Source organism: Lichenostomus cassidix, chromosome 19 (assembly GCF_008360975.1).
Source record: "Lichenostomus cassidix isolate B80296 chromosome 19, HeHo_3.0, whole genome shotgun sequence".
Classification (NCBI taxonomy): domain Eukaryota; kingdom Metazoa; phylum Chordata; class Aves; order Passeriformes; family Meliphagidae; genus Lichenostomus; species Lichenostomus cassidix.
This window is the reverse complement of record NC_139499.1, coordinates 4765073-4789740: the sequence shown is the minus strand read 5'-3', so window position 1 is coordinate 4789740 and position 24668 is coordinate 4765073. Positions and strand designations below refer to the sequence as shown.

At 55.4% G+C, this 24668-nt stretch overlaps 1 protein-coding gene across 2 annotated transcripts; it reads right to left on the bottom strand.

Annotated features, from left to right (window-relative positions):
• Window positions 1–71: 71 nt before the first annotated feature.
• On the bottom strand, window positions 72–22758 carry SH2B2 (SH2B adaptor protein 2). Of its 2 annotated transcripts, none has more exons than XM_085078154.1 (10): window positions 22679–22758; window positions 21589–21876; window positions 12031–12918; window positions 9717–9818; window positions 5982–6073; window positions 3739–3833; window positions 3374–3556; window positions 3052–3245; window positions 2172–2343; window positions 72–1746 (listed from the first exon to the last, which is right to left on the bottom strand). In XM_085078154.1, the coding sequence occupies exons 3-10, from the start codon at window positions 12889–12891 to the stop codon at window positions 1433–1435; spliced, it is 2013 nt and encodes a 670-aa protein (XP_084934280.1). In that variant the 5' UTR covers window positions 12892–12918; window positions 21589–21876; window positions 22679–22758; the 3' UTR covers window positions 72–1432. The 2 variants fall into 2 exon arrangements, with proteins under 2 accessions (XP_084934280.1, XP_084934279.1); XM_085078153.1 differs by having other exon boundaries at window positions 21747–21876.
• Window positions 22759–24668: the final 1910 nt, after the last annotated feature.

Sequence of the window (24668 nt, the reverse complement as noted above, 5' to 3'; positions counted from 1 at the left end):
AGCCTCCCTTTTTTCCATTTTTTTTTGAAGTAGCAAATCCAGCAAACCCCCAAGCTCTTGCTCACGTGCTGTTGTTTTTGCAAGTGATTTTATTTTAAAACCGGAACTCGAGTTGTCCATTTGTTTAACAAGTTCCCCCTCTCCCCTTTTCTTTTTTTTTAAATAAAATTAATTTATTCTACACAACAGTAAACTCTTCCAGACTCTTCCCTATTTACAAATTAACATTTTTTGCTTGCAGATCATTGCTTCCCCCTCCTTTTCCTATCCTGTGACACAGAAGGTGAGAAATCAGCCAATATCTGACGGTCTGTAAGGCAGTACTCCCATCCAGCCCTCTGGATCCCACCCTGGGGACCTCGGGGAAAAAACAGAGTGACAATGGCTGTGTCAGATCCAGAGATCTCCTCTCATTCACCATGTGTGTTAAACAAATCAACCAAGAGCATCCAGCCTCTCCCTGCTCCTCTGAGCTGTGTTTTAGCTGGGCTGAGGAAGGAGAAATACCCTTGACAGAGCAAACTGCTCCCACTGCCATTCAAAGGGCTGTGTGTTTGTGGAGAAGGTGGCATTTGCTGCAGAAATGGGATGCACCAGCCCTCATCTCACACACCCATGGGCCAGAAAGTCAGCTCTCACATCACAGGAGGAGGCTTAGGTTTTGAAAAATGAAGGAAGAGAGGGAGGAATAGAGGGATATCCAAGGATTCTCTGTTGGGAGAGCAGGGAGAGAAAGGAAACAAAGGAACAGAAAAAGCAGGACACCAGGAAAACCCTTCCTTGAATGCAATTCATCAAGCCTTCGAAAAAACCTTCTTCTGTCAGAGGGTAGGAAACACATGCCCCAGAGGGAGCCCAAAAGCCAGCGCAGATAAACCCTCAGGCCTCTGCAGCAGTGCCCTCTTAGATCCATGTGTGCAAGAAGAGTCTCTGCAAGGAGATCTGACACTTCCATGGTCATCCCAAAACGCCAGAGTCCCTCAGCAGCTGGTTTGCAGGACGATGGTGCCAGAAGGATGTTGGCCATGCTGGGCTCTCGCCCCAGAGGGGACATGCCGAGGTGCTTTGGCTGGAGGATGGAGCCTGTCACAGCTTCGGGTGCCATCCCACGATGGTCACACCCAGGAGGAGATGCAGGGAGCCCAGCTCAGCCCTGGGAGAGCTCTTGGTCCAGAGGGAAGGAGAAGAGGCTGCAAGCTCTAAAATGGCACTGACTCTTTCAGCCTCCCACACCCCCAGCACTGCCCCAACCTTGGGGCTGGCGCCACGTCCAGCTGGGACATTGCCCACTGCTGACACAGCTCCCAAAAGCAGCGAGGAGGACATCCCAGCTGTGTCGCTGGTGGCGGCAGGAGGAGGTGGCGAGGCTGGTGCAGCGGTGAGGGGCACGGCTGCCCCGCTCCCCGCACCATGCAGCCCCCAGCACGGGGGCTCAGTAGAAGGAGTACTGATTTTCCACCGCCCGGGTCCGGCTCCGGGCACTGTCAGCCTCGTGGTAGTCCTCGGCACTGGCGGCAGGGGGCTCCGGCCGGCGCTCGGCGCTGTCGCTGCGGCTCCGAGGGCCCAGGGCACCCTCCAGGCGGTGGTAGGGTGCGGGGACCGGGACAGCGGGGGCCACGGCCACCCCCTCGGCGGGTGGCGGGACAGGCGGGCCCGTGGGTGCTGTGCTGCAGAAGTAGTGTGGAGGTGGCAGGTCGACCCGGCAGCTCGGTGGCTGTGGCACGAGGGGTGGCGGGGGGCCGGTGTCTGCAAGGGAAACAGGAGCTTGTCCCCTCCAGCGCTGCCGGGGGGCTCGGCTTCCTCCCTCTCCCTCGCTGGTACCTTCCCACACCCTCCTCTCCATCTCTGACCCTGTTCTTCCCCAGCCCTCCTTCCCACACTCTTCCAAGCCTCGCAGACCCTTCTGCTCCTCTCCTGCCCAAGCCAGGGCAATGACACCCCCAGCCGGGGACAGGGGGTCACACCGACACAGCCCTGCTGCTGCATGGTCCCCAATGCCCACCTTCAGTGGGTAACACCCACCTAGTGCATCTCCAGAGCCACGCACATCAGCAGGGCACTGCTTTAGGGATGGAATCCCATGGATCTGCCCCTTTTGGGTCCATGCAAGATCCCAGCCCAGCCTCACAGCCTGCCCTCCCCGTGCAGCCCTGCCCAGCCCTGGCACCTACCCGGCTGTGGGCTCTGGGCCACCACGTAGCTGCGGAGGGTGATGTCGGCCGCGCCGCCCGACTCCAGCGGGATGGGATGCGTGTGGAAGTGGCGCAGCATGTCGAAGATGGTCTGGAACCAGAGGTGCTGCACGTGGCACTGCCCGCTCTCGTTCAGCGACAGGCGCAGGTGCTGCAAGCAGAGGGGTAGAGGGTGAGCTGGGGGTGATGAGGGTAAGACCCAGCCTTGAAATTGGCAGCAGGAGTCACCTCCATCAGCCAAGGGAGGTTTGCTCCTAACATAGGATTAGTATTTTTTCCCTGCTGCAGGGTGTTTCCTGCAAAACCCCACATGCTGCAGCCCCAGGAGAAGTTTGGCCTCTCCTGGGGATGAACACCATAAAGAAACACACAGAGAAGGATGTCTGGGTACAGCCAGAGGGGGTGAAGCTCCAATCCTGTGGTCACAGACAGCCTGGAGAAGCTCCCAGCCCACCTGAACTACTTCTTGCAAGGTAACAAGAACAGGCAATCCCTTTGTTAGAAAAAGGATCCAGCAGAAAACTATTTGTGGTTGTTTTTTCATAGTGTAACCATGTATTTCAGGACACAGAATGGACAAGGAGAGGGCAGGGGAAGATGTGCTACACTGAGCTCCCATGGGATATTTAACTGTATGCTGGCATGGCAGGCACTGATCCAGTTGGGAAAGAGGCTGGGCAGGGTGCAGAGGGCTCTTGGGCAAGAAGGCCAGGTAGTCCTGAGGGATGCCCTGCCAGTTCCCAGCTCCCTGCAGAGCTGCTGAGTTTGGAGTCACAGCATGGCACCCCAGAGCAAGAAGGAAGCTGGAGGGCTGGGCAGAGCTAGCACTGACATTCCTGGAGAAGCAGAGGACACCCACCTTGGCTTTCCCCTGGAAGTTGAAGGTCAGCACGTACTCCCCTGGCCGCGTCTCACTCTGCCGGATGACGAACAATCCGTGACTCCGGGCGCCGCCGAAGAGCACCAGCTGGGCTGCCTTGATCCGTGACAGAGTCCCGTGGAACCAGGGGAAGTCAGACAGGTTGATCTCCGCCTCGGCCTCGCTGTCCTCCCCTGCCCGCAGGGACAGCAGGTTTTTAGGGAGCACCCAGACACCACCCCCTCTCCTCCTGCCCCCTCCTCCTCTCCCTCCGCGCACCCTCCAGAGGGAGATGCTGGGGATGTATCCTGCATCCCAGTACCTGTGAGATGCCCACCAGCAGTGGGGGAGGATTCCAGCGTCTGCAGGAAGTTCTCCAGTGGGACGTGGGTGAGGAGCTCCCCCAGGGAGTCCCTGCCCCGGCTGTGGGGCACAGGGACAGCGGTGGCCGTGGCGGTGTTGTGAGCACTGGGCAGGGCACATCTGTCTGGCGGCCTGGGCACATCTGGAAGGGAAATTGCAGAGGGATGAGCTCGTGGCTCAGCATCACCCACCATCACTGGGCAAAGCTGGGGGCTGTCCTGCTCTGAAAGCAACTGTGTTGGATACCACTGGCTCCTGGAGACACCGGAGGGCCAGGTTATGGCTCTGAGGGACTCACAGACTTTCCCAGACATAGTTCCTTACCATCAGCCAGGAATTCACAGCTGGAGGAGGTTGTCCTGCCTGGCAGACAGGCTCCCTGTGCACAGGACACCAGCTCGATGTCGTCCCCACTGTCCCTGGAGGAAAGCACAGACAGAAACACACATATGTGGCACCTCCACTCACTGGCATGGAATGGGGACTCAGCCAAACAAAATTCCACTGTGATCCAATGCTACATCCTGATGCTTCTTAATTCCTCCCAAGGGGTTGCCCCAGCACCAAGAACACTGAGAGGCAGAGCAGCCACCAAACACCATGACTTTTTGGGGGTGAGAAACCAGTGTGGGAGGGATTAAACCCTTGAAAGCCCACACTACACAGGTCATGCTGGTCGGTTCCAGCTGCAGGATTTTGCTGCAGCCTCGTGGGTTTGGAAGGAAAGCTGCTACCTTGACTCTCAGCGCTTTGCTTTGCACCCACACACCCTCCCACCACCAGCTTCCACCCGAGGGTGCTTTCACTTTCACCCTCTGCAAAGGGAATTACATCCCTAAAAGACATGAAAAAACCGAGCCACGAGGCCTGAAGCAAAAGACTGAGTGGGAACAGAGCAAAGGGGTCACTCAGAGCATCCCTGTTGCCAACCCTCCCCGTGCACTTCAGCACCCTTCTTGCACAAACACCCGGCTTGCTCCACATCCTATTTTTATCCCAGCCGCCAGCGAGAGTCCAGAGCTGCCCACAGCACACGGCTGCTCTTGCTTCACACAGAGCCACGTGTGCAGCGAGGAAACGGCTGCTGCGTCGGTGGCAACAGCTCCCTGCGAGCTGCTGAATTATTTAGTGGCCAGTGAGTGAATCAGCCATTGGGAGTCATTCAGCTGCAGCCGGTTAAAAACAAGAAGGGAGGAAGGAAACCAAAACCAACAGCGCTCTGCAGAGCAGCCGTGGCCGGGCGCTCACGCAGCGGCTCCAGCACGCAGCCCTTGGCAAAAGCATCGGGAGCTGATTGAGAATTCGCTCTTGGCACCGAGCGTGTGTGTCGGTGTATTAAACAGCTCATTATTATTTGCTCTGGAGTTCATTATTATTTGCTTTACAGTCACGTCCGGAGGCCAGAGAGGGATGGTGCTGGGTGCTAAGCAAACAGAAAGGGCTGGGAGGCTGCCAGGGGCAGAGCGAGGGGCTGGCGCAGGGATGCCGGCAGCTCCCGCAGTGGCTCGAGGGGAGCATGGCCCTGGTGCTCAGCTCCAGCTGGAAAACCAGCACTGAAACATGGAGTGAGGGAAAAAAGAGCCTTTTCCCAGCCTTGCCTCCGTCAGCAGCTGAGCCTCAGCATTGCTTCTTGAATGGTTTGGATTGGAAGGGAGTTTAAAGCTCAGCTCATTCCACCCCCTGCCATGGGCAAGGGACACATTCCACTAAACCAGGTTGCTCCAAGCCCTGTCCAACCTGGACTTGGACACTTCCACAGCTTCTCTGGACAATCTGTGCCAGTGAATTACAGACTTCAGAAAACAGCAAAAGGAGCAAAGCTCTGGAGAGCACCAGTGCATCCTCCTGTGAGATGCAGCCTCCAAAGACAAACCAAATGCCTCTCCAGCAGGAGAGAGCAAAGGCAGCCTGGAGGGAGCAGGAACCTCTCCAAGCCTCTGTTCCAGGTTTGCTTGAGGTTTCCACCTCTGCAAGCATGAGCACCTTGTTTTTCCAAAACAGTGCCAAGAGGAGCAGTGCCAGGGTTTCCCCAGAGGCTGGGCCTGTCTGAGCCAGCTGGAGGGCAGCAGCACCAGGCACACAAACCTCCCTAACACAACTTGCTCCATGTGCTGATGAAACAGTAGATGAGGAATTTGGCTGAGTTGTGACTCCAGCGACAATATTGATGCCACTGTGATAGAAATACAAATAAATCGATTTAGCCAGCAGAATCTTAAATATATCATGGATGCTAAGCTGGAAAATAGCATGGAAAATAGCTCAAATATAGTATCAAACATTCAGAAGGTGGGTGTTAGGAGCTTCCTGCATTGAGGCTGTGTTCCCAGGTCATCTGCCTCTGCCAGGCTGAGGGGACTTGGAGCAGAGAAGGATGAACAGACAGCCAGTGCTCTGCACCCCTGACAGACACAGGCTGCTAATTCTGCCTCCAGACCTCTGCTGGTGTGAGCTGGGGATTTCCAATGACAACCCAAGCAGCAAGAATTGCAGGGGTGTAACAGCCTGTGCTCGGTGGTGAGGCACCACAGTCAGCCCCACAGAGCCCCTTCCCCAGCAATCCTTACCCAGGGTCGATGCAATCCTGGATATCTGCCACCCACGAGTGCTTCTGCAGGGAGTCGATGGTCTCCAGGATGTACTCAGCCCCGTTCTCCACCTGCAGGCAATGGGGGATGGAGTCAGCTGTGCTGGGATGCTGCCCCTCACCCCATAACCCCATAACCCAGCCAGACCCCCTAAACAGCACCTTGGCTGAGCAGGAGAGGATCAGAGTCCCACTCCATCCCAGCACAGGAGTGCCAAGGGGTGACCCAGGGGATCAGTGTCCCACCCCAACCCAGCACATGGGGGCCAAGGGGTGACCCACAGAGATGCTCTGGTGTGTCCAAGGATGACCCAAGCTGGAGCTCAGAGGAAAACACCCACCCCACTGTTATCAGCAAATGTATGACAAGCAAGTTTTTTGATAAGGTTTTTACAGCCTCCATGGCAAAACCATGCTTGGCTGGCAGCATCAGGGGTGCATGGCACTATGCCCCAGAACAGACAGCATCCCTTGCTCCTGGGGAGCCTCTGTGATCCCCAAAACTAGCTCTGCATAGGTAGAGAAGAAGCCACACTGCTCTCTGCCCCAAAACCCTACCAGACCCCAGGAGTTTTAAACGTCTCCTCCATTATCTTTCCTGCCTCTGGTCCGTGAGGCTTCTGATTTTTGATTGCAACAGGGTGGGAGAGAAACCCCATTTCACAGGAAAAGAAATAATAAATAAAAATCAGGATCCAAAAGAGCCTCCAAACTGTTCAGCCCAAAGAAGCTGTGCCTTTCTGGGGAGAACTCAGAAGCCCCACATCAGTGGACTCAGATGCCATGGGATGCCTCTGGCAGGTTTCCCTGCATCCCTCATGGAGCCTTAAACATCGCATTCCCGAGGTGGCAGAGCAGCCCTGACTCTGGGAGGGTGTCACTCTGCCAGCTGAGACAACCTCCAAGCAAATTCAATTAATCACAAACAACTGAATCACCATCCTGAAAATAAGCAGGGAGGGCAGGGAGCAGAGCCTTGGCTGGGGCTGACCTGGACCCTGTCCCAAGCAGGGGCTGAGTGGAGCAGCAAAGATTCCCCCCCACAATTTGTTTAACAAGAAAAAAGGATCTTGTCTGGCTTTCTGAGGGCAAGGCATGACGTGGGAGATGGGGCTGCTCACTCATGCAGAGCATGACAGCGAGCAAAGCACGTGCAGGGCTTGGGTATTTTGCAAGCACCTGCTTGTGCAATGGAAAAAATTGCATGTGCTTGGTGTCTGATGGGCTCTGGGGACACGCTGGCTGTTCATTTTTAGGCAATCTGGCAGAAGCTATTTCAGTGTGGCTTCCCCTAACAAGGCAGGGGCTTTTCCACCCATCATAACCTCCTTAAATGAGGCAGGGGCTTTTCCACTCATCATAATGTGTGTGTTGTGTGTGAAGGTTGAGTTTGAGTCCCACATAACACAGGAAGAGAAATCACAGCACCCAGCTTGCCCACCTAACCTGTACCCCAGCACTGGGGAGGTGCTTCACCCCCTCTGCAAGTCCAGCCAGCAAAGGGGAAATGGGAGAGCAGAAAGATGTCCCAGCAAGATGGGTCTGGGCAGAAAATGAGCCACAAATAATAGTGGATGTGAGAAAAGGGGAAGAGCATCCCGTGCCAGCAGCTGGGAGGGGACAGGAAGGCTGGCTGGTGGGGCTCCATGCCGTGCTTGCTGCCTCAGCTCACTCAAAGGATCGATTCCAATCAATCCCCCTGTGGCAGGGAGAGAGCCAGGACAGGGCAGCAGCAGGAGGTACCTGGTAAAGCAGGCATTTTCCAGCTGGCAGGGTTTGGAGCCAAGGGAATTAAAGGAAGGGCTGGAGCAGTCACCATGCTGTTAGCAGTGGGAGTGAAGAGAGCATGTCTGGCTCTGGAAGATGGGAAGAAGGCAAGCCAGCAGCCAGAGAAACCAACCCTCACAGGCACCCAGGAGGCACACCAGAGCTGAATCCCCTCAGCAGGGATCTGTCATGACCAAACCCAGTCAAACCCAACTGCTCAGGCTTGTCACAGCCCCAGGGACAGGGAGAAGCATTGGCACATCCTTGGTGTTAGCCACTGATGTGACACAGCTGAGGTGGCACTTGTAAGGGGATCTAGAAAACATCTGAGGCAGCTGCTGAGCCATATTCCAAGAGCAGAGATCAATGGCTGATGGGTTATCAATGGCCAGTGGTCAAAGCTGAGGGATGTGCTCAGCAGCTCCTTCCCATCAAAGGCTCTCTGTGCCTCAGTAATGATTAGGACAAAGGAATGCAAGGATGCCTGATCAATTCATGGGTGACACTACACTGCAAGTGTGTTGGAGGATCAGGCAAGAATTCAAATGAACTTGTCAAAGCTGAAAAATGCTCAGTGGAAGAAAAAGCTGAATCCAGCCTCCAGCTCAAGGGCAGGGCGAGCTCTGAGCTCACAGTGGGCATGCAGGCTGGGGAACCACAACTTGGGAGCAGTTCTGCAAAAATCATCCCAGACTTACACCAGCCCACAGGCTGCATGTGAGTCAACATCATCATCATCAGTGGGTGTGACGAAAGCAACTGGATCAGCTTGGGCTGGACAAAGAGGAAGAAGAAAGGAGAAGCAATGCTTCCCATCCACTCTGGCCCATGACTCCATGTACACTTTGGGGCATTCCCTCTCCAGAGCCTGCAAGAAAAGCAAGGACCTTGGGCTGGTCAGTCTGGAGAGCAGATAATATCAGAGGTTGGTCTTTGAGGCACAGAAGACAACAGCTGGATGAGCCTCCATGTGCACGGTGGACACTGACCACTGCTGAGGCTGAAGGGCAAGAAGCCCTTGGGGAAGGGAGAGTGCCAGGAGAAGGTGTGTGACCTTGACAAGGAGCTGGATTTCATGGAAAGCAATTTCCCATGGGAATGTGTGCTGGGGCCACGTGGATTTCAAGGCTTGGGGGCTTTCACAAAGCTAGGCTCAATTTTTTCCCCTCTTTTCCTTTCCCAGTTTTCTAAGCTTTCAAGCAGGTTCATTCAGCTGGGAAGACCTCCTCTCCGCTCTGCTTTGCCACACACTCTTGCATCAGGGAGAGAAGTGTATTTTAGCAGAGGCAGGACACAGAAATGCTCAAAATGCAACAGTCCATCACCATCATGGTGTCCAGGACTCTGCAACATTCAGCCCTGATCTGCCATGACAGGCTGTTGTCCTCCAGCAGAGCAGGAGGCAGCATTAATTAACTGCATGATACAGAAAATTCTGAAGAGGGAGACTTTCACTCTCTGCTCATGCCCCCAGACTCATGTGTGGTTAATCCCCAGGGTCTCTCTCCCACAGAGCCATTCCCATAGAATAATTAAGGCTGGAAAAGACCTCCAAGATAATCAAATCCAACCTTTGACCAGATGCCACCTTGTCAACCAGACCACAGCACTGAGTGCCATCACACTGCATCAATGAAACACACACTACCAATCCAGGACAGCAGCAGCCACAAAACCACAAGCAGCATCTTCCCTTGCAGGTCCTGTCTGGACACTAATTTAACCCATCTCCTGGTGACCCAGAGCAGCCAAACCCCATGTTGAAAGCCGAACAGCCTGATCCCAAAACATCTGGGTGTCAGCTGGGGGAAGCAGGGATGCAGTGGGGAGCATCAGTGCATCTCAGCTCTGGAAGCCAAGGCAACAACCCCCATGGGGACTGAGCCTCCTGCACTGCAGGATGCAGGTGCAGAGGAGGCTCCTGCAGGGATGCACAGCCTGCTCTCACCTTGAGGACAAAGGTGTTGTCTTTGTCAGGCATCTCCAGTGGCATGGTGGTGCGAACCTCGATGATGGCCGACAGTGGGATGCTCACCTTGGGTTTGGAAGCCTGGGAAAAGGAAAAAAAAAACCAAAGAAAACAACTGAAAATAAATCAATGAATTAAAAAAAAGTCACTCAATTGAATCAAACTGTCCCTGGGGACAAGGCAGCAGGGCTCTCAGAGGCAAGATCAGCTCAGCCTGTGTGGTTATTACAGGGGGGGAATAAACAGCATTGATTTCCCTCCCGAGCTCTGTGAATTAAACCAAGAGGAGGCCCAGTGGAAGGCAGGGAGGTGCATTTAACTACCAAGCCACCCTCCTTGCTCCAGCGCAGGCTGATGTGCCAGCTCTGCCAACACCACTTAATTTCTCTCCATTTTCAACCCTCTCCCGACGGAGAGAGCTGTGCTGTCTGATGGGGGATGCTTCCCATGCAGAAAGCAACCCCATTTCTCCAGCACAGGAGCAGCATTTCAACCCAGCAGCTCAGACACAGCAGCCTCAGCCATGCAGGGAATTTTAATTACATTAAAATAAAGAAAAATGAATTTCCCCCAGGGCCCCTGGCACCCGCCAGAGTCTCTATGGGGAGGCAAGACCTGGTGCCTCCCACTCCAAGTGTTTGCTGAGCAACAAATTCCCCAGATATTTGTTTTAATTATAACAAATCCCCACAAAGGAGCTCGTGGAGCTGCTCTCCAGGGCTGGTCCCCTCCAGGGCTCTGGGATTTGGAGCACTGCAGCTGCAGGAAGCAGAGATGAGGTTTAGTCCCCAAAACCTGTGCCTGGTGCCTTGGGTGCAGTGGGTGGGATGAGGCCAGCAAGGAGCTCCAGGCTGCAAGTTACCAATAACGGGCTCAGTTCCCATTTTTATTGGGAAATAAAAAGAAATAAATCCAAGACAGAACAGAAACTGCTTTTTTCCCTTGCAGGATGTTTCGATTCTGCCAGCCCTGGAGCCCCAGTGTTGCCTCCAGCCACGTCTCAGCCATGCAATGCTCTGCCCATCCCTGGGGAATTTTCCATCTTGGTGTTTGCACAGGAGAAGGTCAGGCAGGAAGCAGCAGCTGCTTCGAAAGGAAAGGAAACAAGGTGATAATTCACCCCTGAGCCAGAGAAGGGTCTCAGAATCACAGAATGGTTTGGTTTGGAATGGATCTTAAAGGTCATCTCATTCCAACCCCCTTCTCTCCAGGAGGGTCCTTCCCTTTAAAGACTTAAAGGCATGGCCATAGTTTCTGTAGGGTCTATGCAAAAACAAATCTGTGGGCTGCTGAAGCAAAAAGCAGTTTTCTTCCAGCTGTGCCAGACGGGTGCCACTTTTACATTTGCCAGATGGAAAGCAAGATGGGATGAGAGGAGAAAGCTGTAAACCAAAGTGGGGTGTGATTATAACTGAAGAGCAGACAATGCTCATAAGAGTTGCTGTAAAATAATTTCAGAATTGATTTTTAGAGGCAAATCAAGATACACTAAAAAAGGAATCCCTCTATGAGCACTCTCTTAAATGTTTTAAGAGCAGCAGTTGTTCCATTTTAACCCAAGTTTATTTTCTCTTTGGTGTAGCTAACACGCCAGGCTTCATCAGATCCTCCATCCACAGAATCATGGAATAGGTTGGGTTGGAAGGAATCCTGTTCCACCCTGCCATGGGCAGGGACATCTTCCACTATCCCAGGTTGCTCCAAGCCCTGTCCAACATGGCCTTGGACACTTCCAGGGATCCAGGGGCAGCCACAGCTCCTCTGGGCACCCTGTGCCAGGGCCTCCTCACCCTCACAGGAATCAATTCCTTCCCAATGTCACACCTATCCCTATTCTCTTTCAATTTAAAGCCATTCCCCCCTGTCCTGTCACTCCATGGCCTTGTAAAATGTCCCTCTCCAGCTCTCCTGCAGGCTCCCTTGAAGGCACCATGGACATGGGGTTGTTCCCTTCCAGCCAGACCCCATTCCCTGGGCTGGGAATGCCCACCATCCATACCCATGCTGAGCTGCTCTCCAGAGAGATGCACTTGAGTTGAAACTCATGTTTTGTATTTTCTCAAAAGGTGAGAGGCACAGACCAACACCAACAATGCAAGGCTCATTTTGGCCTTCAGGTTGGATGCGTTTCAAGCACATTTTCCCATCCATTCGCACCTCAGCCACACAGCACCAGATCTCCCCCTGGACCAGAGCTGGATTTCAGCCCAGCTCAGCAGTGGAAACAAAACCAAAGCCAAACTGCTGCTTGAATTTCTCATAAAAACAACGGCACAGAAAAGCCAGGACTTACCTTCGGAGGGACATAAAACTCCAGGAGGAACCTCTCTCCCTCCACCTTCACCGCTTTCCGGAGCAGCAGGCGACACTTCTGCCACTGCGAGCTGCCCACACAGTTCGTGTCATCGGCCACCATGTAGCGCAGCGTCCCCTCCCTCTGGATGTCCACCAGCTCCACCTTGGACGAGGGCACCTTGGACAGGCGCAGCTTGTGGGTCCATTTCTCCCGAGGGTCAGCAGGCTCCTTGCCCCCGGCCGGCCACGGCTCCCTCTCGGCTCTGCGGCCGCCCGGAGCAGCCTCGCTGCCCGGCTCCGGAGAGGATTTGCGGTGCCACATCTCCTTCATCCCATCCACCACGCACAGGCTCATGTTCCTCAAGGAGAAGCCTTTCTTGAACTTGGGCTTGGCAGCAGCGTGGATGGAGACATCCTCAGAGCTGCGGGACTGGCCGTAGGAGGAGACCTTGCGAGCCTGGACCTGCTGGGCTGGGGTCAGGTAGCGGCTGGCGCCCAGCGGGGCGTCCATGCTGTCCAGGGACTCCGTGGAGGTCTCCTCCTTCCTCGAGGTGACCTCCCTCCCGTAGGGGACGTGGCAGTTCTGCAGCCCCACGAAGGGCACGATGTTGTACTTGGTGGGCGAGTCAGACACGAACACCCGGCTGACCTCCAGGCTGAAGATGTCCAGGAAGTTGGCGGTGAAATGGTGGGAGAAGGAGGTCTCTGCCCCGGGGGTGTCGTAGTGAGGGTTCTCCTTCAGGAACTGGCAGAACTTCTGGGCAAAGTCCACGGCGGCTGCCTGGGCGTGCAGCTTGCAGAACTCCCTCCAGTCGGGGAGCGGGGAGGAGGGCTCCTGGCACAGGGCATCGCCGTTCATGGCTGCCCCATTCCACCTGCCGGCAGGCTGTGGGGACAAGGACATGGTGTGAGTGTGGGATGGACACGGACAACACACCCTGCACCCCCAAATGGGGGCATGGAGAACCCACCCTGCATCCCCAAATGGGGCGTGGACATGGACAACCCACCCTGCATCCCCAAATAGGGGCATGGAAATGGAAACCCACCCTGCACCCCAAACAGGGCATGGACATGGACAACCCATCCTAAACCCCCAAATGGGGATATGGACAAGCCACTCTGCCCCCCAAACAGGGCATGGACATGGACAACCCATCCTACACCCCAAACAGGGGGATGGACATGAACAACCCACCCTGCACCCCCAAATGGGGTCAAGGACACAGACAACCCACCCTGCCCTCCCCAAATGGGACCATGGAAATGGACAACCCACCATGCACCCCTAAACAGGGGCATGGAGAACCCACCCTGGCCCCCCAAACAGGGCCATGGACATGGACAACCCATCCTGCACCCCAAATGGGGGTATGGACCTGGACAACCCATCGTGCATCCCCAAATAGGGACATGGAAATGGAAACCCATCCTGCACCCCCAAATAGGGTATGGACATAGACCACCCACCCTGCCCCTCACCACAATGCAGGAGCTGACCCACAGTTCCAGTGCAAAGAAAATGCTGTGGAAAAGCGTTTGTGTGTCGCCCTCTCTCCACCTCATCTGCTAGGAAAAAAATCTTGGCCCCAGCAGCAGCCATAAATTGTACTTATTTTACGATTATGACCATGCAAAAGCATTATTGATTTCTCATGAAACCGCTACGGAGTCCCCGAGTGGAGGAGCCTGGGGGGATTTGCCTGCAGGATTCCTCTTGCTGTGTGTCTTCCTGGGCACAGCACAGCTCTCCATAGGGGAAAGGAGTCCTGGCAGTGCCCACCCAGGGCACTCAGCAGCTGCTCCTTCTCTTTCTCCATTCTCTACTTCTGCCCAGATCCTTTAGAACATCAATTTTGGGATTTTGCCCTCCCTGCTGAGCATCAGGTAGCAGACAACCCAGGACAGGTCCTCGCCAGAGGCCAGTGGGGTACAGAGGGAAAAGAAACAGAAGCCAGACCCAGGAGCACACCAGAAGCTGAGGGAGCTGCAGACCAGACCCATGTGGCCATGGGAGAAGCACCACTTGGCCCAACCTCCACACTGGTCCTTCTCCCCGTGGCCATGGGACTGGCAGGGCACATGTAAAATCCAGCTTGGTGCTTATGCTGCACTTCCCAAATCTCTGCCTGGCTCTGGGCAGCACAAACAGCCTCCCCAGGGAGACCCCAGCAGCAAATGCATCTCAAAAATCACCTCCCAGTGCCAAAACTGCTCATGGCCTGACAGTGGTGGGCCTTGGCTGGGGCACTGCTGAGCCCATGACCCCAAAAACATTGTCCCTGTGCCCAGACACCCTTCCTTTCCCCACTCAAGGGCAGCAGCTGGGGAAATCCACCTCAGCTGGCTCAAACACAGAGCCCAAGGGTGCCTATGGGATCCACATCTACAAGGGCAGGACAGCTCCCCCGGGTTTTGCTGGTCTCCATTCACAGAGCAGCTCTTCCCCTGGATTTTGCTGCTCTCCATTCACAGAGCAGCTCTCTTGCTGGCGAGGGATTACTCCTGCTAATAAATCACGCGCCGGATCCCGCCGGCAGCTTACACGGCCGATAATTAATTACTGCTCAGATGAGTGGCACAAGCCACGGGACTGGGGCTGGCACTGGGGACTGGGATAACCCACTCCTCATCCTCCAGACCCCAACCACGTCAGTCAGCAGAGCCCAGGCAGGACCAAGCCCTGAAGGCTGTGATTCAGAGCAGGAGCTGCAGCCAGGAGCTGGTTGCCATATCCCCAGCACATCCCTATGGAGATGAGCTCTCTGGGAGCACCTCCATCCCAGGAAGTGCCTCTCAACCCTCTCAAACAGGGAGGAACCCACACAGGCAATAAAAACCCCAACAGAAACATGATACAAGTGGAATTTTCCCACTTTCAAGGCAGGGATGCTGCTCGGTGCCCCACTGTGCCAGGGGGACATTGAGGACAGGGACCTGCATTGGCCCCTCTCATCCCACATCCCCAGCAGAGCTCCAGCCCCTGCAGAAATCCCTGGCAAGGCTCTCCCCAGCATCACAGGGCTTTCCCGGAGACCTGAGCAGGGATCCATGCCAGCTGGGAAAAAACCCATCCCTGCAGTTTAAGAGCAGCATCTGAATTTCCCCAAGAGACATCAGGAAAGCAGCAGAAAATGCAAAGCTGTTTGTTACCCGCCCAGCAAATGAAATTCCTAATTATCCATCCATCACCAGGCAGAGGATTTAAAGACTCTGCCCTTTGAATTGAAAATTCACAACCCCAGCTCTGCCACAGCCCTGGGAGCTGCCCTGGCACCAAGCCACGGGCCAGGAGTATTTGGGCTCAGGGAGAAAAGGGAGATGGAAAGGAGTCTCTGGCTGCCAATCCAAGCAGTCATGGCAAGAGCAAGGTGGGGGGAAAGGGTGCAAAGGGAAAAGAGCAGAAAGGGGCTTGTGGAGGGAAGAAAAAGCCCCACGGTGGGGGTGTTGTGCCCCAGGGCTTTGCTGGTTTCCCTGCCGTGAATCTGGGGGAAAACACAGCTCCTCATCCCTCCCTCCTGAAGGATGCTCAGGGCCTGCCTGCCCAAAACCAAGGGATGGCAACAGAGAATCTGAGAGGTTAAGGTGAAAAAAAAAAAAAAAGAATTAAAAAAAAAGACACTTCAAAACAGATAAAGCCCCAAACAAAAAGCCTGAAGGAGACCCAGGCTCAGAGACACACACGCAGAGGCATCACAGCATCTTCCTTTCATCTGCACGGGGATGACAGACTTTAAAAGGCCAATTTATAAAAATGAAGCCTAGAGGAGAGACATCTGGCAGGTCTGAGGAGGAGGCGGTGGGGATTACTAACCCTGTGCCACACATCCAACCCCCCCTGCCCTGAGCACATCCAGGAGCCCCCTGGGCAGGATCCAACAGCACAGGCTGGCAGCCACTGGGGTGGTTTAAGGGCAGCCCGGGACTGCAGAGCCATCAGCTTCACCTGATTTCTGCAGGAAGCAGGCTCCCAATTATCTGTGTAGATTTACCTTTAATCTGGGTGCCTGCACTCCCCTCCATACCAACAGCTCTGCCCCACTTCTTGAAATAACTTATCATGCCACAGACAGCATCCCCGGGCAGAGCGGTGGAAACGGAGACGAAAATAAGCTCAGGATGAAAATAAGCAGCAAATCTGCAATTGGTTTTTGGAAAGGGCCATCCCCTGCCAGCCCAGCTTACTGAGGGCTGCAGCACCCTCCAGGCACCTTTCTAAGGAGTCAGATCCCTTTGGAAGTGCCATCAGCCCACTCCAGAACTCAGGGGCTACAGCCTTGAGTCCCTGGCCTGGGTGGCACAAGAGGACAGACCAATAAATATATGAATGGGGTGGTTTGTTGTCACTAAGAAGCCATGGAGTGGCAACCGTGGCATCAGGCTGGTGACAGGCTTCTGACCCACCTGCACGAGTCCCCAGACTCCTCCCAGGGCAGAGCTGTGCCTGCTGCCACTGTCATTTGGGAAACTGAGTCAAGATGTAAAAAGAGAAGATAAAAAGAAAGGATTTCTGGGGTTTGCCAAGTGGAAATGCAGGCTGGGGTGGCAGGTGAGAGCCAGCTGGTGGCAGTGATTTGGGACACCTCTCCCATCAAGGTGTGCTGAGGCATCCCTTGCTCCAGTGTGGGGCACACAGAAAAAGCTGAAAGTCGAAGCAAAGCTAACCGACCCCAAGAAGAAATGAAATTTAAACTGTCAGCAGAAGCGCAGGAGACCATAAAAAAACAACTCCCCGGTGAAGCAGGAGTCAGGGAGCAACAACAAAGCCTCTGGGATTTGCTGAACCAGAGGCGTGGGGAGGAACCAGCATCTAATGAGGTGTTAATAACCAGAATGCGCAACACCGGTCATGGGATGGGCAGCACAGCCTGCCCAGCACAGCCTGCCCAGCGCTGGCTCCGATGGCTTTATTTAAGGAAACAACCCTAATAAAGAGATGTTTCCCTTCCACCCAGCGCAGCACAGCCAGGCTGGGACAAAGCGATCTGAAACTCAGTGGGGAAAAGCACTGTCTGGTGGAGGTTGGGAGTGGCAAGTTCAATCCCTCCATCCCTGCACCTCCACCTGGGTGGGAAAACTCCCGGAGAGCAAGGGGAAAGGAGAATCCAGCGCAGGAGGGTGTGCAGCAAAGCCCTGCCTCTGGGGAAGGAGATCCCAGCCCAGCCCCGGCTGTCCCAGTCCTGCAAGGCTGCTCGGCTTCCAGCAAGATCGATGCCACTCAAAGCCCCAGCTGGCCATCCCGATCCCGCGGGGATGACATGAGGAAACCCTGAGGCACCTGCTCCCCCAGAAAAGCGCCTGACCTAAGCGTGCCATGCCAGAGGAGATCCCCGAGTCACGAGCAGGGCGCAGAGCAAGGCGATACCCCCCGGCCCCCCCGAGGTGATGCTGCTGACACTCTGGCAGCCCCTCTGGCAGCTCCCGAGGGAGCCTGGAGCCTGCCTGCACAGCCCCGAGGCACTGCCTGCCGTGAGCAGATGGGGAAATAGCGAAAATTGGGGATTTTAGCTCAGGGCCAGTGGGGCACAGCGAGCAGGCTCAGGCTGATGGAAGGACAGAAGCAAAGGCATGGTTCCCCTGGATGAGGGATGGCTGCATTCCACAGCTGGGACCTGAAGCATGCAAAGACCAAGTCACCTCCTCCCTCTGTCACCTCGAGGACCCTTCCCAGCCCTCAAGACCCACCAGAGCTGAGCTGAGGGAGATAAAACCATAGGGAACAAAAGCAGAAGTCACCTGCATTGTGCCTTTCACATCCCCAGGATCCCTGACCACAGCCCTCCACTGATTGCTCTCCATACTCCTCAGCACTCCATGTACTATTTATACTATTTTGATCTTAAATCAGACTGGCTGGCTGAACCAGACAGAAATGGAAACAATCTTTGTTCCTCTCATTTACTGTCCATCCCACTAAAATATTAATTGAACAGCATTTTGGCCTCAAATTTTATGGTCAAACCACCTGCCTTGAACCAATAGGTGCATGTTTTGACTCCTTACCCAGATGCACTTCAGGGTCCACCTGTCACCTGCAGCTTCGAAAATATCTTTCTGGAGTGAAAAGGGTCCTTGTGCCTTTTTCTGCTGCCCAGAGAGGGGTCCCACTGGCCACAGCATGTCAGACCAACTCTCAAAACAGATGCTGCAAAGCACCCAGCAGTGCTGGATGGCCAGGGAAGGGTTTTGGGGTGCAAGCACTCCAGTGACACATCTTCAAAAGGAAAATGGGCAAGAAATGACCTTTTTCCCACACCTCTTGCACATAAGGGGTCTGTGTGATATCCTGATGCCTGATATCCCCAAAACTCCTGCAAAATGGACCCATGAGAGCCCCCCAGTAAAACCTGAGTGAAAACCCCAGTAAAACCATTTCCCACTGCTCTGACCATACCACAGGGCTGTTCCTCTCCCTCCCTCCCCTCCAAAATCCCCTGCAGTGAACATTGTACCTCCCATGCTGACAGCTGCTGGAAAATAAAGACAAGTTCACAGATAAGATCCACTGCATCTTAGATAATCTTTTCCCTGAGTAATTCCATCCAGCTTGCAAGGAGCTACTCTGCCAGCCCATGCATGGGGCTGGAGCATCACCCAAACCACTCAGCCCACTGGGTACACTGGTGTGGCACCTGGGGACACCTCAGCCATGGGGACAGTGATATGGTCAGCAAAGCTTTGGTGTATCTGGGCATCATGGATGCAACTTGAGGCTTGGAGGCAGCATGCTGGGAGACACCCCCTCAATTCCCCAAAGGAAAAGTTATTGGGAAAAAAACTAATTCAAAAAAATAGAGCTTTAGGTGAAGGAGGTCAGGGGCTGTTTTGGATGCCACCTCACGTGCCTGTCTCCAGCCAGAGAGCTTCCCACAGAAAACCACCCAGTCCAAAGTCTATTTTTAACCACCACAATAGCAGAGCCTCCCCCGAGGAGCAGCAGAAGCCCTGTCCCTACCCAAGCAATCTCACATTTCCCTCGCTAAGCCTCGATTTCCTTCCGCTCCTCATCCCACAACAAAACCCTCCTCCTCCTCCTCCTCCTCTCGCCTTCCCATCCTTGGAAAACTATTTGCACATCCATCCCCCTCTGGGCTGCTCTGTGGGTGCACAGTGTCCTCACACCTGTTACACATTAACAACTGGCCAGGTACCTGTGGGCAGATCCTTCCTGGACTCAGAAATGCCAAAAACCAGATTTACCTGCTCACCCCCCACTCCTGGATGCACCCAGACATCTGTGGATTTAAAGAAAAAAGCCATGCAGCATCAAGCCAACTGCACTTCCCAAAGCACGTGCAAATTCTTTTAAAGAGATTACTCTTGCCCTGGGGATTGCTGTGCCATGGAGTGATTTTGGGGAGAGAGCTGGGTGGATGCTCAGCAAAGCAAATCCTGATGGACACAGCACAGTCATCACTGGGGATCCCCCATCATTAGGTCAGAGAAACCCCTAAGACTGTTTTTCAATTGCAGAACATCATAAACACGAGATAAAATTACACAGTTCTGTAGGAAATTTTCTTATTATGTTTTTTTTTTACGTTGCAGATCTAATTCCCCACACGCATCAGTGTCTCATACCCGCCTGCAAACAGCCTTAAACTGCTGCCTAATGGTATCTGAGCTGGGGAAATTCAATTCTACCCAGCGCCTCACCCAGGACTGCTACAATCACTGCTAATTGCTTAAGTGGTATATTAAGCAAAATAAAAATTCCAGTGGGCTTTGAACCCAACCCTCCCCCCCCAAAACCAGATGATGCCAAAACACCCTGTTAGAGCTGCCAGCCCTGGCTGGAGATCCAACCTCAAATATCCTTTTTCTCTTCACTGTGCAGGGATGCTCCTGAGCAGGCAGAGCTTCGTACCCAGCATGGCCATGGCCACGCCAGAGGGATTCACAGGCTGTGCCCAACTTTGCCATCCCTCTTCCCACAGTTCTGGGGTGCCACTGCAGCCCCTCTCCTGCCCCAGGTGCCAAATGCTGCCAGCTCCCAGTGGAGCAGGGCACAAACAGCCTCCCAGTGGGACTGGGGGCTGGATGCACACTGGGTCCCTCTCCTGTCCCCCATCTGTGGGTGTGGATGGATGCAGGGCTCCAGCAGAGTCTCATCCCAAACCTGGGCCCTGCACCCAGCAAGCAGATTCTCCAAGCCCTTCTGGTTATCACTGAAGCAAAAATCAGCTGTAGGATGTAGGAGATGCAGTTTCCCCTTTGGGGATGATCTCTCCTCCTGTCCACTGTGATAGAGCCAGCTGGGAGTCAATTCCTGGGAGCACACCAGTTGCTCCCCATGGTGGCAGAGCCCCCAGATTCCCTCTGCCAGCCTCTGCTTGCACAAGGAAGTGGATCACCGAGCCAGGGATGAGTCTCCAACCCATTTCCCACCACCTCACTGGCATCCACGGGCAGGGAAAGCAGCTGAGGTCAGGCGAGGGCACCCACAGGCAGGAGGGGAATGATGCCAGGAGCCCCACAGCACTGCCCTGGGGCATCCCAGCCAGCCTGAGTCAGCAGGGCCAGCAGATGTGCAACCATCATCTGCTTTCTCTGCCTCTGCTGGGAAGAAGAAGAGGAGGAAGAGGAAGAGGAAAGGCATTAGCCAGCAACATCCTCATCTTGAAGAAATGGGTGTTCTAACTCGGAGGAGGAAGGAGAAGAGGAGGTTGGACAAGACCACGAGGGTACACGAGATGTGCTCACAGGCCAGGAGAAGAGGGGACAGACCTGATGGCCTAGGGGTGCAGCCAGAAGAGCAGGCAAGCAGCCACTGCAGCCCTGAGCCAACTGAGGGGAAGGTGGTGATTTTAACCCCGAAGCCTTGACCAGAGCAGGACAGATCTCCATCCTGCAGCCCCCAGGGCTGCCTCAGCCCCTCGATGGCACAGGGGAATGGTCACTGAGCTGGGTGAGACACCAGACAGGGCAGGCAAACCCGAGTGCTTCCCAAGCTGGAGCACAGAGAATTACAGAGCTTTTTTAGGAATCATTCCGTGGCAGCCCTGGGCTCCTCTGCAGTGGTACAGGGATGGTGAGACACTGGGAAATGCCACTGAAGGACACTGAGGGAATGCCCAGGGGATTGCCATCCCATCTGAGCAGATCTCCTGGCAGCACACACCCACCTGTCTGTACAAATGTGATCTCTCCCCTGGGAAGGTGGGCTCAGCATTTTGGGAGCTCCTGTGTGGTTTAGGAGCAGGATCCTTATTTAGAAAGGCATCCCCAGATGTCCATGGTCCTTATCTGCTCTCCCAACAAACCAAACCAAATATCCCATGGAGGGGAGCTCTGGGCAGTCATAGAATCATTTGGAAGACATTCAAAACATCCAAGATCATCCAGTCCAACCATTCCCCCAGCACTGCCAAGGCCACCACTAAACCATGTCCCCAGGTGCCACATCCCCATGTCTGTTAAATCCTCCAGGGCTGGTGATTCCACCACTGCCCTGGGCAGGCTGACAACCCTTTCAGCGAAGAGATTTTTCCTAATATCCAACTAAACCTCCCCTGGCATAACTTGAGGCCATTTCCTCTTGTCTAGTCAGCAGTACCTGGCTACAACCTCCTTCCAGGGAGTCGAAGAAAGGGAGAAGGTCCCCCCTAAGCCTCCTTTCCTCCAGGCTGAGCACCCCCAGCTGCTCCTCGTCCACTCAAAGCCACGGCAGCAGGGATTTTGGGCAGCGTGCTGGGTGGGCACAGAGGTTTTTACCTCCTTTCCCGTTCCAATTCACAAGATCCCCGAAGCACCAGCAGCGTGGCTCTTGCAGGTCAAACGCATAACTTCAACCGATCAATTTCCACGCTGGAAGGAAGCACCAGACCGACTTGGAGGGAGGGAGCTGGAAGGCAAAGGTTTAGGCTGTCAAGCCCTGCAGCCAGAGCGATGTCCCCAGGCACATCTCACCTCCCCAAGCCACAGTCCCGCTGGGCTCCAGCGTGACTTCACCAAAACCAGAAATAAGCAGAAGGGCCAGGCAGAAAGTCCCCCCAAGCCTCCCGAGGGCCTTCCGTGGTGCTGCCCAGGCTCGGCAGAGCGGGGCTGGAGGAAGCTCGGGAGCCGCAGCCGCGCCACCAGTGTCCCCGCGGGGACAGCAGCCACCGGCTCCGCGGGGGGACCAGGGCCCGCGACCCCTCCTGCGAGCACAGGCAGACAATGCTGATTGAAACGCAGGGAGCATCCATGCGGGGGGCTGCGGGCCGCCTGTGCCCCCACGGCCGGGGGAGCCCAACCCACCGCCGCAGCCCCCCAGCCCGGGGAAAACCCCCATCCCGGGTGCAGCCCCATCCCCGGAGCACAACCGCGTCCCCAGGGCAGCCCCCAGGGCCGGGGGAGCCCCAGGCAGCCCCGCATCCCCGGGCCGTGCCCCATCCCCGCCCCCGCGGCCCCCGGAGCGCGGCGATGCTCCCCGGGCGGGCGGGCTGCCCCGGGCGGGCGGCGGGAGGCGGTGAGGGGAGCGAGGGGGCGGCTGGGGACCCTCCCGAACGCACCGCGCCGCAGCGGCGGGGGGGCGGGACCCTCCCCGGCTGGGGGAGCCGCTCGGAACGGGCAGCGGGGGGAATAACCGGGGGAAATAACCCTCTTCTCCTCCGCCGCCCCGCCCGCCGCTGCGGTACCGGTGCTGGTACCGGGGATGTGCTCACCCGGCCGCGCTCGCTGCTCCGCTCGGCTCGGCTCGGCTCGGCTCGGCTCGGCTCGGCTCTGCCCGGCCCGGCCGCCCCCCGCCCCCCGGCAGCACCGCCCCCCGCACCGCCCCCGCCGCCTTAAAGGGCCCCGCATGGGGACCCCGGCGTGGGGACAGGCAGCCGAGCCCGCCCGCCGCGGGGAGTGGCTGCCAGGGAGCCCCGGCTGGCGGGGGACACCCGAAATCCCCGCGCTGGGCACCCCAAACCCGCTGGAGAGCGCTGAGTGCTCGCCCGGGCACCCCGAGCCTCCCGGGCGCTGCAGCTCCTCGGGCAGCAATCTGAATTTTCAAGGTGCCAAGGCTCCGTGCCCCCAGAGCCCCCAGTGCTGGCAGGGCAGCGCAGTGCCCTGAAGAGTGGCCGCAGCATTGTCACCCCATCTGTCACCCAGCACTCCTTGCACTGCACAGAGGAGGGTATCGGGGTGATCCCCCTAATTCCCAGGGGAACAAGGCAGGGAGGTGTGACTGCAGTGGCTCCGGGGACACGTTTGGGGTCTGGACACAGTGCCTGCCTTTGTCACCCTGCTGATGGATTTTGGGGCCCTGCCGGGGGATTCAGGACAGACCGAACCCCAGGACAAGGGGAATCAGGATGGACCAAAGCCCAGGACAGGGGAACTGAAGCCCAGAGAGTTTTAAGGGATGGGTTTGGGGCTCGTGCTGCATTTGGGACCCTGCACAGCTCCCCCAGCCTCCCCATGGCGTGTCCAGGGGTGGATTGGGATGAGTCACCAAAAAAAAAAGGAAAAAAGAAAAGGATGTGCAGGAGGAACAAATCCTTTTTACTTCTGTGAAGCACCTGTAGGATTAAGACAATGCTGGTTATGTAAGAGGCGGAGAGGAGAGAGGGTTTTTGTCATTATTATTATTATTTATTTATTATGCTTCCTCACCATACCCTTACCCTGCTGGGTGTATTGTGTGGAGATTTGGGAAGAGGCTGGTTTGGGGGGGAAGAAGGAGGGAGGTTTGTTGTAGGGCTGGTGCACATAATTTCCCCCAAAGCAACATCTTCCTAATTTTTTTTTTTTGGGTGTGTTTTTGGGCAGCAGCACGAAACATGGGCCAAGGTGGACATTGCAAAAGCACTGCCAAGGAGGCACAGCTGGAACAGGGACTCTTGATTTTCTCCATCATGGCTGGGTTTGTGATGATTGTGGGTGGATGCTCTGCCTCTTGCTTCTGGCTGGTCATTTCCAAGGCCAGGCTGGATGGGGCTTGGAGCAACCTGGGCTAGTGGAAGGTGTCCCTGCCATGGCAGGGGGTGGAATGGGATGAGCTTGAAGGTTCCTTCAAACCCAAACCATTAAATATTTCTGGAATTCTCTGATTCCCTCCCCAGGGGTGTTCTGGGGATCAGCTGATGCTCACAGAGAGCCTGGGCCACCCACCTTCACCCACCTCCCACGGCAGCTGACAATGTGTTTCCACTCCCCCCTCCCTCCCCCTGCCTTTCCTCCAAAAAGCCTCTCTCCCATTCATATCCATTTTTAAAGAAAACACACAATCAATAGTCTCTCAGGCTGGAATTTCATTAAGGTTTTCATTGCACTCGCTATCGATTGGGCTGCCAGCAGCATGGAGCACATCCTGCAGCCCCAGCTGATTCTGTGCCCTGCTGTGCCACAGCACCATCCAGACCATCCTAAAAACCAAAGGGCCATGCAGAGGATCTGGCTGCTCCCACAGCAGCAGCAGAAACATCCCAGCTTTTACTAACTCCTCGATTTTACTAACCATCCCTCGAGAGCAAGGAGCCCAGGGAAGGGCTGGGATTTCTTTCATGAAGCAGGACAATGTGCTTTGTGATTGCAGAGGCTTTGCTACATAACAGGCTCTCTCCTGCCTTCCCTCCACGGGATGCTGCTTGTTTCAGGATGTGTAAAACCAGGCTGGAATGCCTGGCCTTGCTTCCATCAAACACGGGGGCTGCAATTAAAAACCACCCC

What these genes read in the sequence shown, in the direction of transcription:
- SH2B2 (XM_085078154.1), bottom strand. Translation starts at nt 12,891, where the DNA reads ATGAACGGCGATGCCCTGTGCCAGGAGCCCTCCTCCCCGCTCCCCGAC. An exon ending in AGTTTTATGTCCCTCCGAAG is followed by an intron (nt 9,819 to 12,030) that starts GTAAGTCCTGGC and finishes TCCTTTTCCCAG; the next exon opens with GCTTCCAAACCCAAGGTGAG. An exon ending in TGCTGGTGGGCATCTCACAG is followed by an intron (nt 3,246 to 3,373) that starts GTACTGGGATGC and finishes CCCTGCGGGCAG; the next exon opens with GGGAGGACAGCGAGGCCGAG.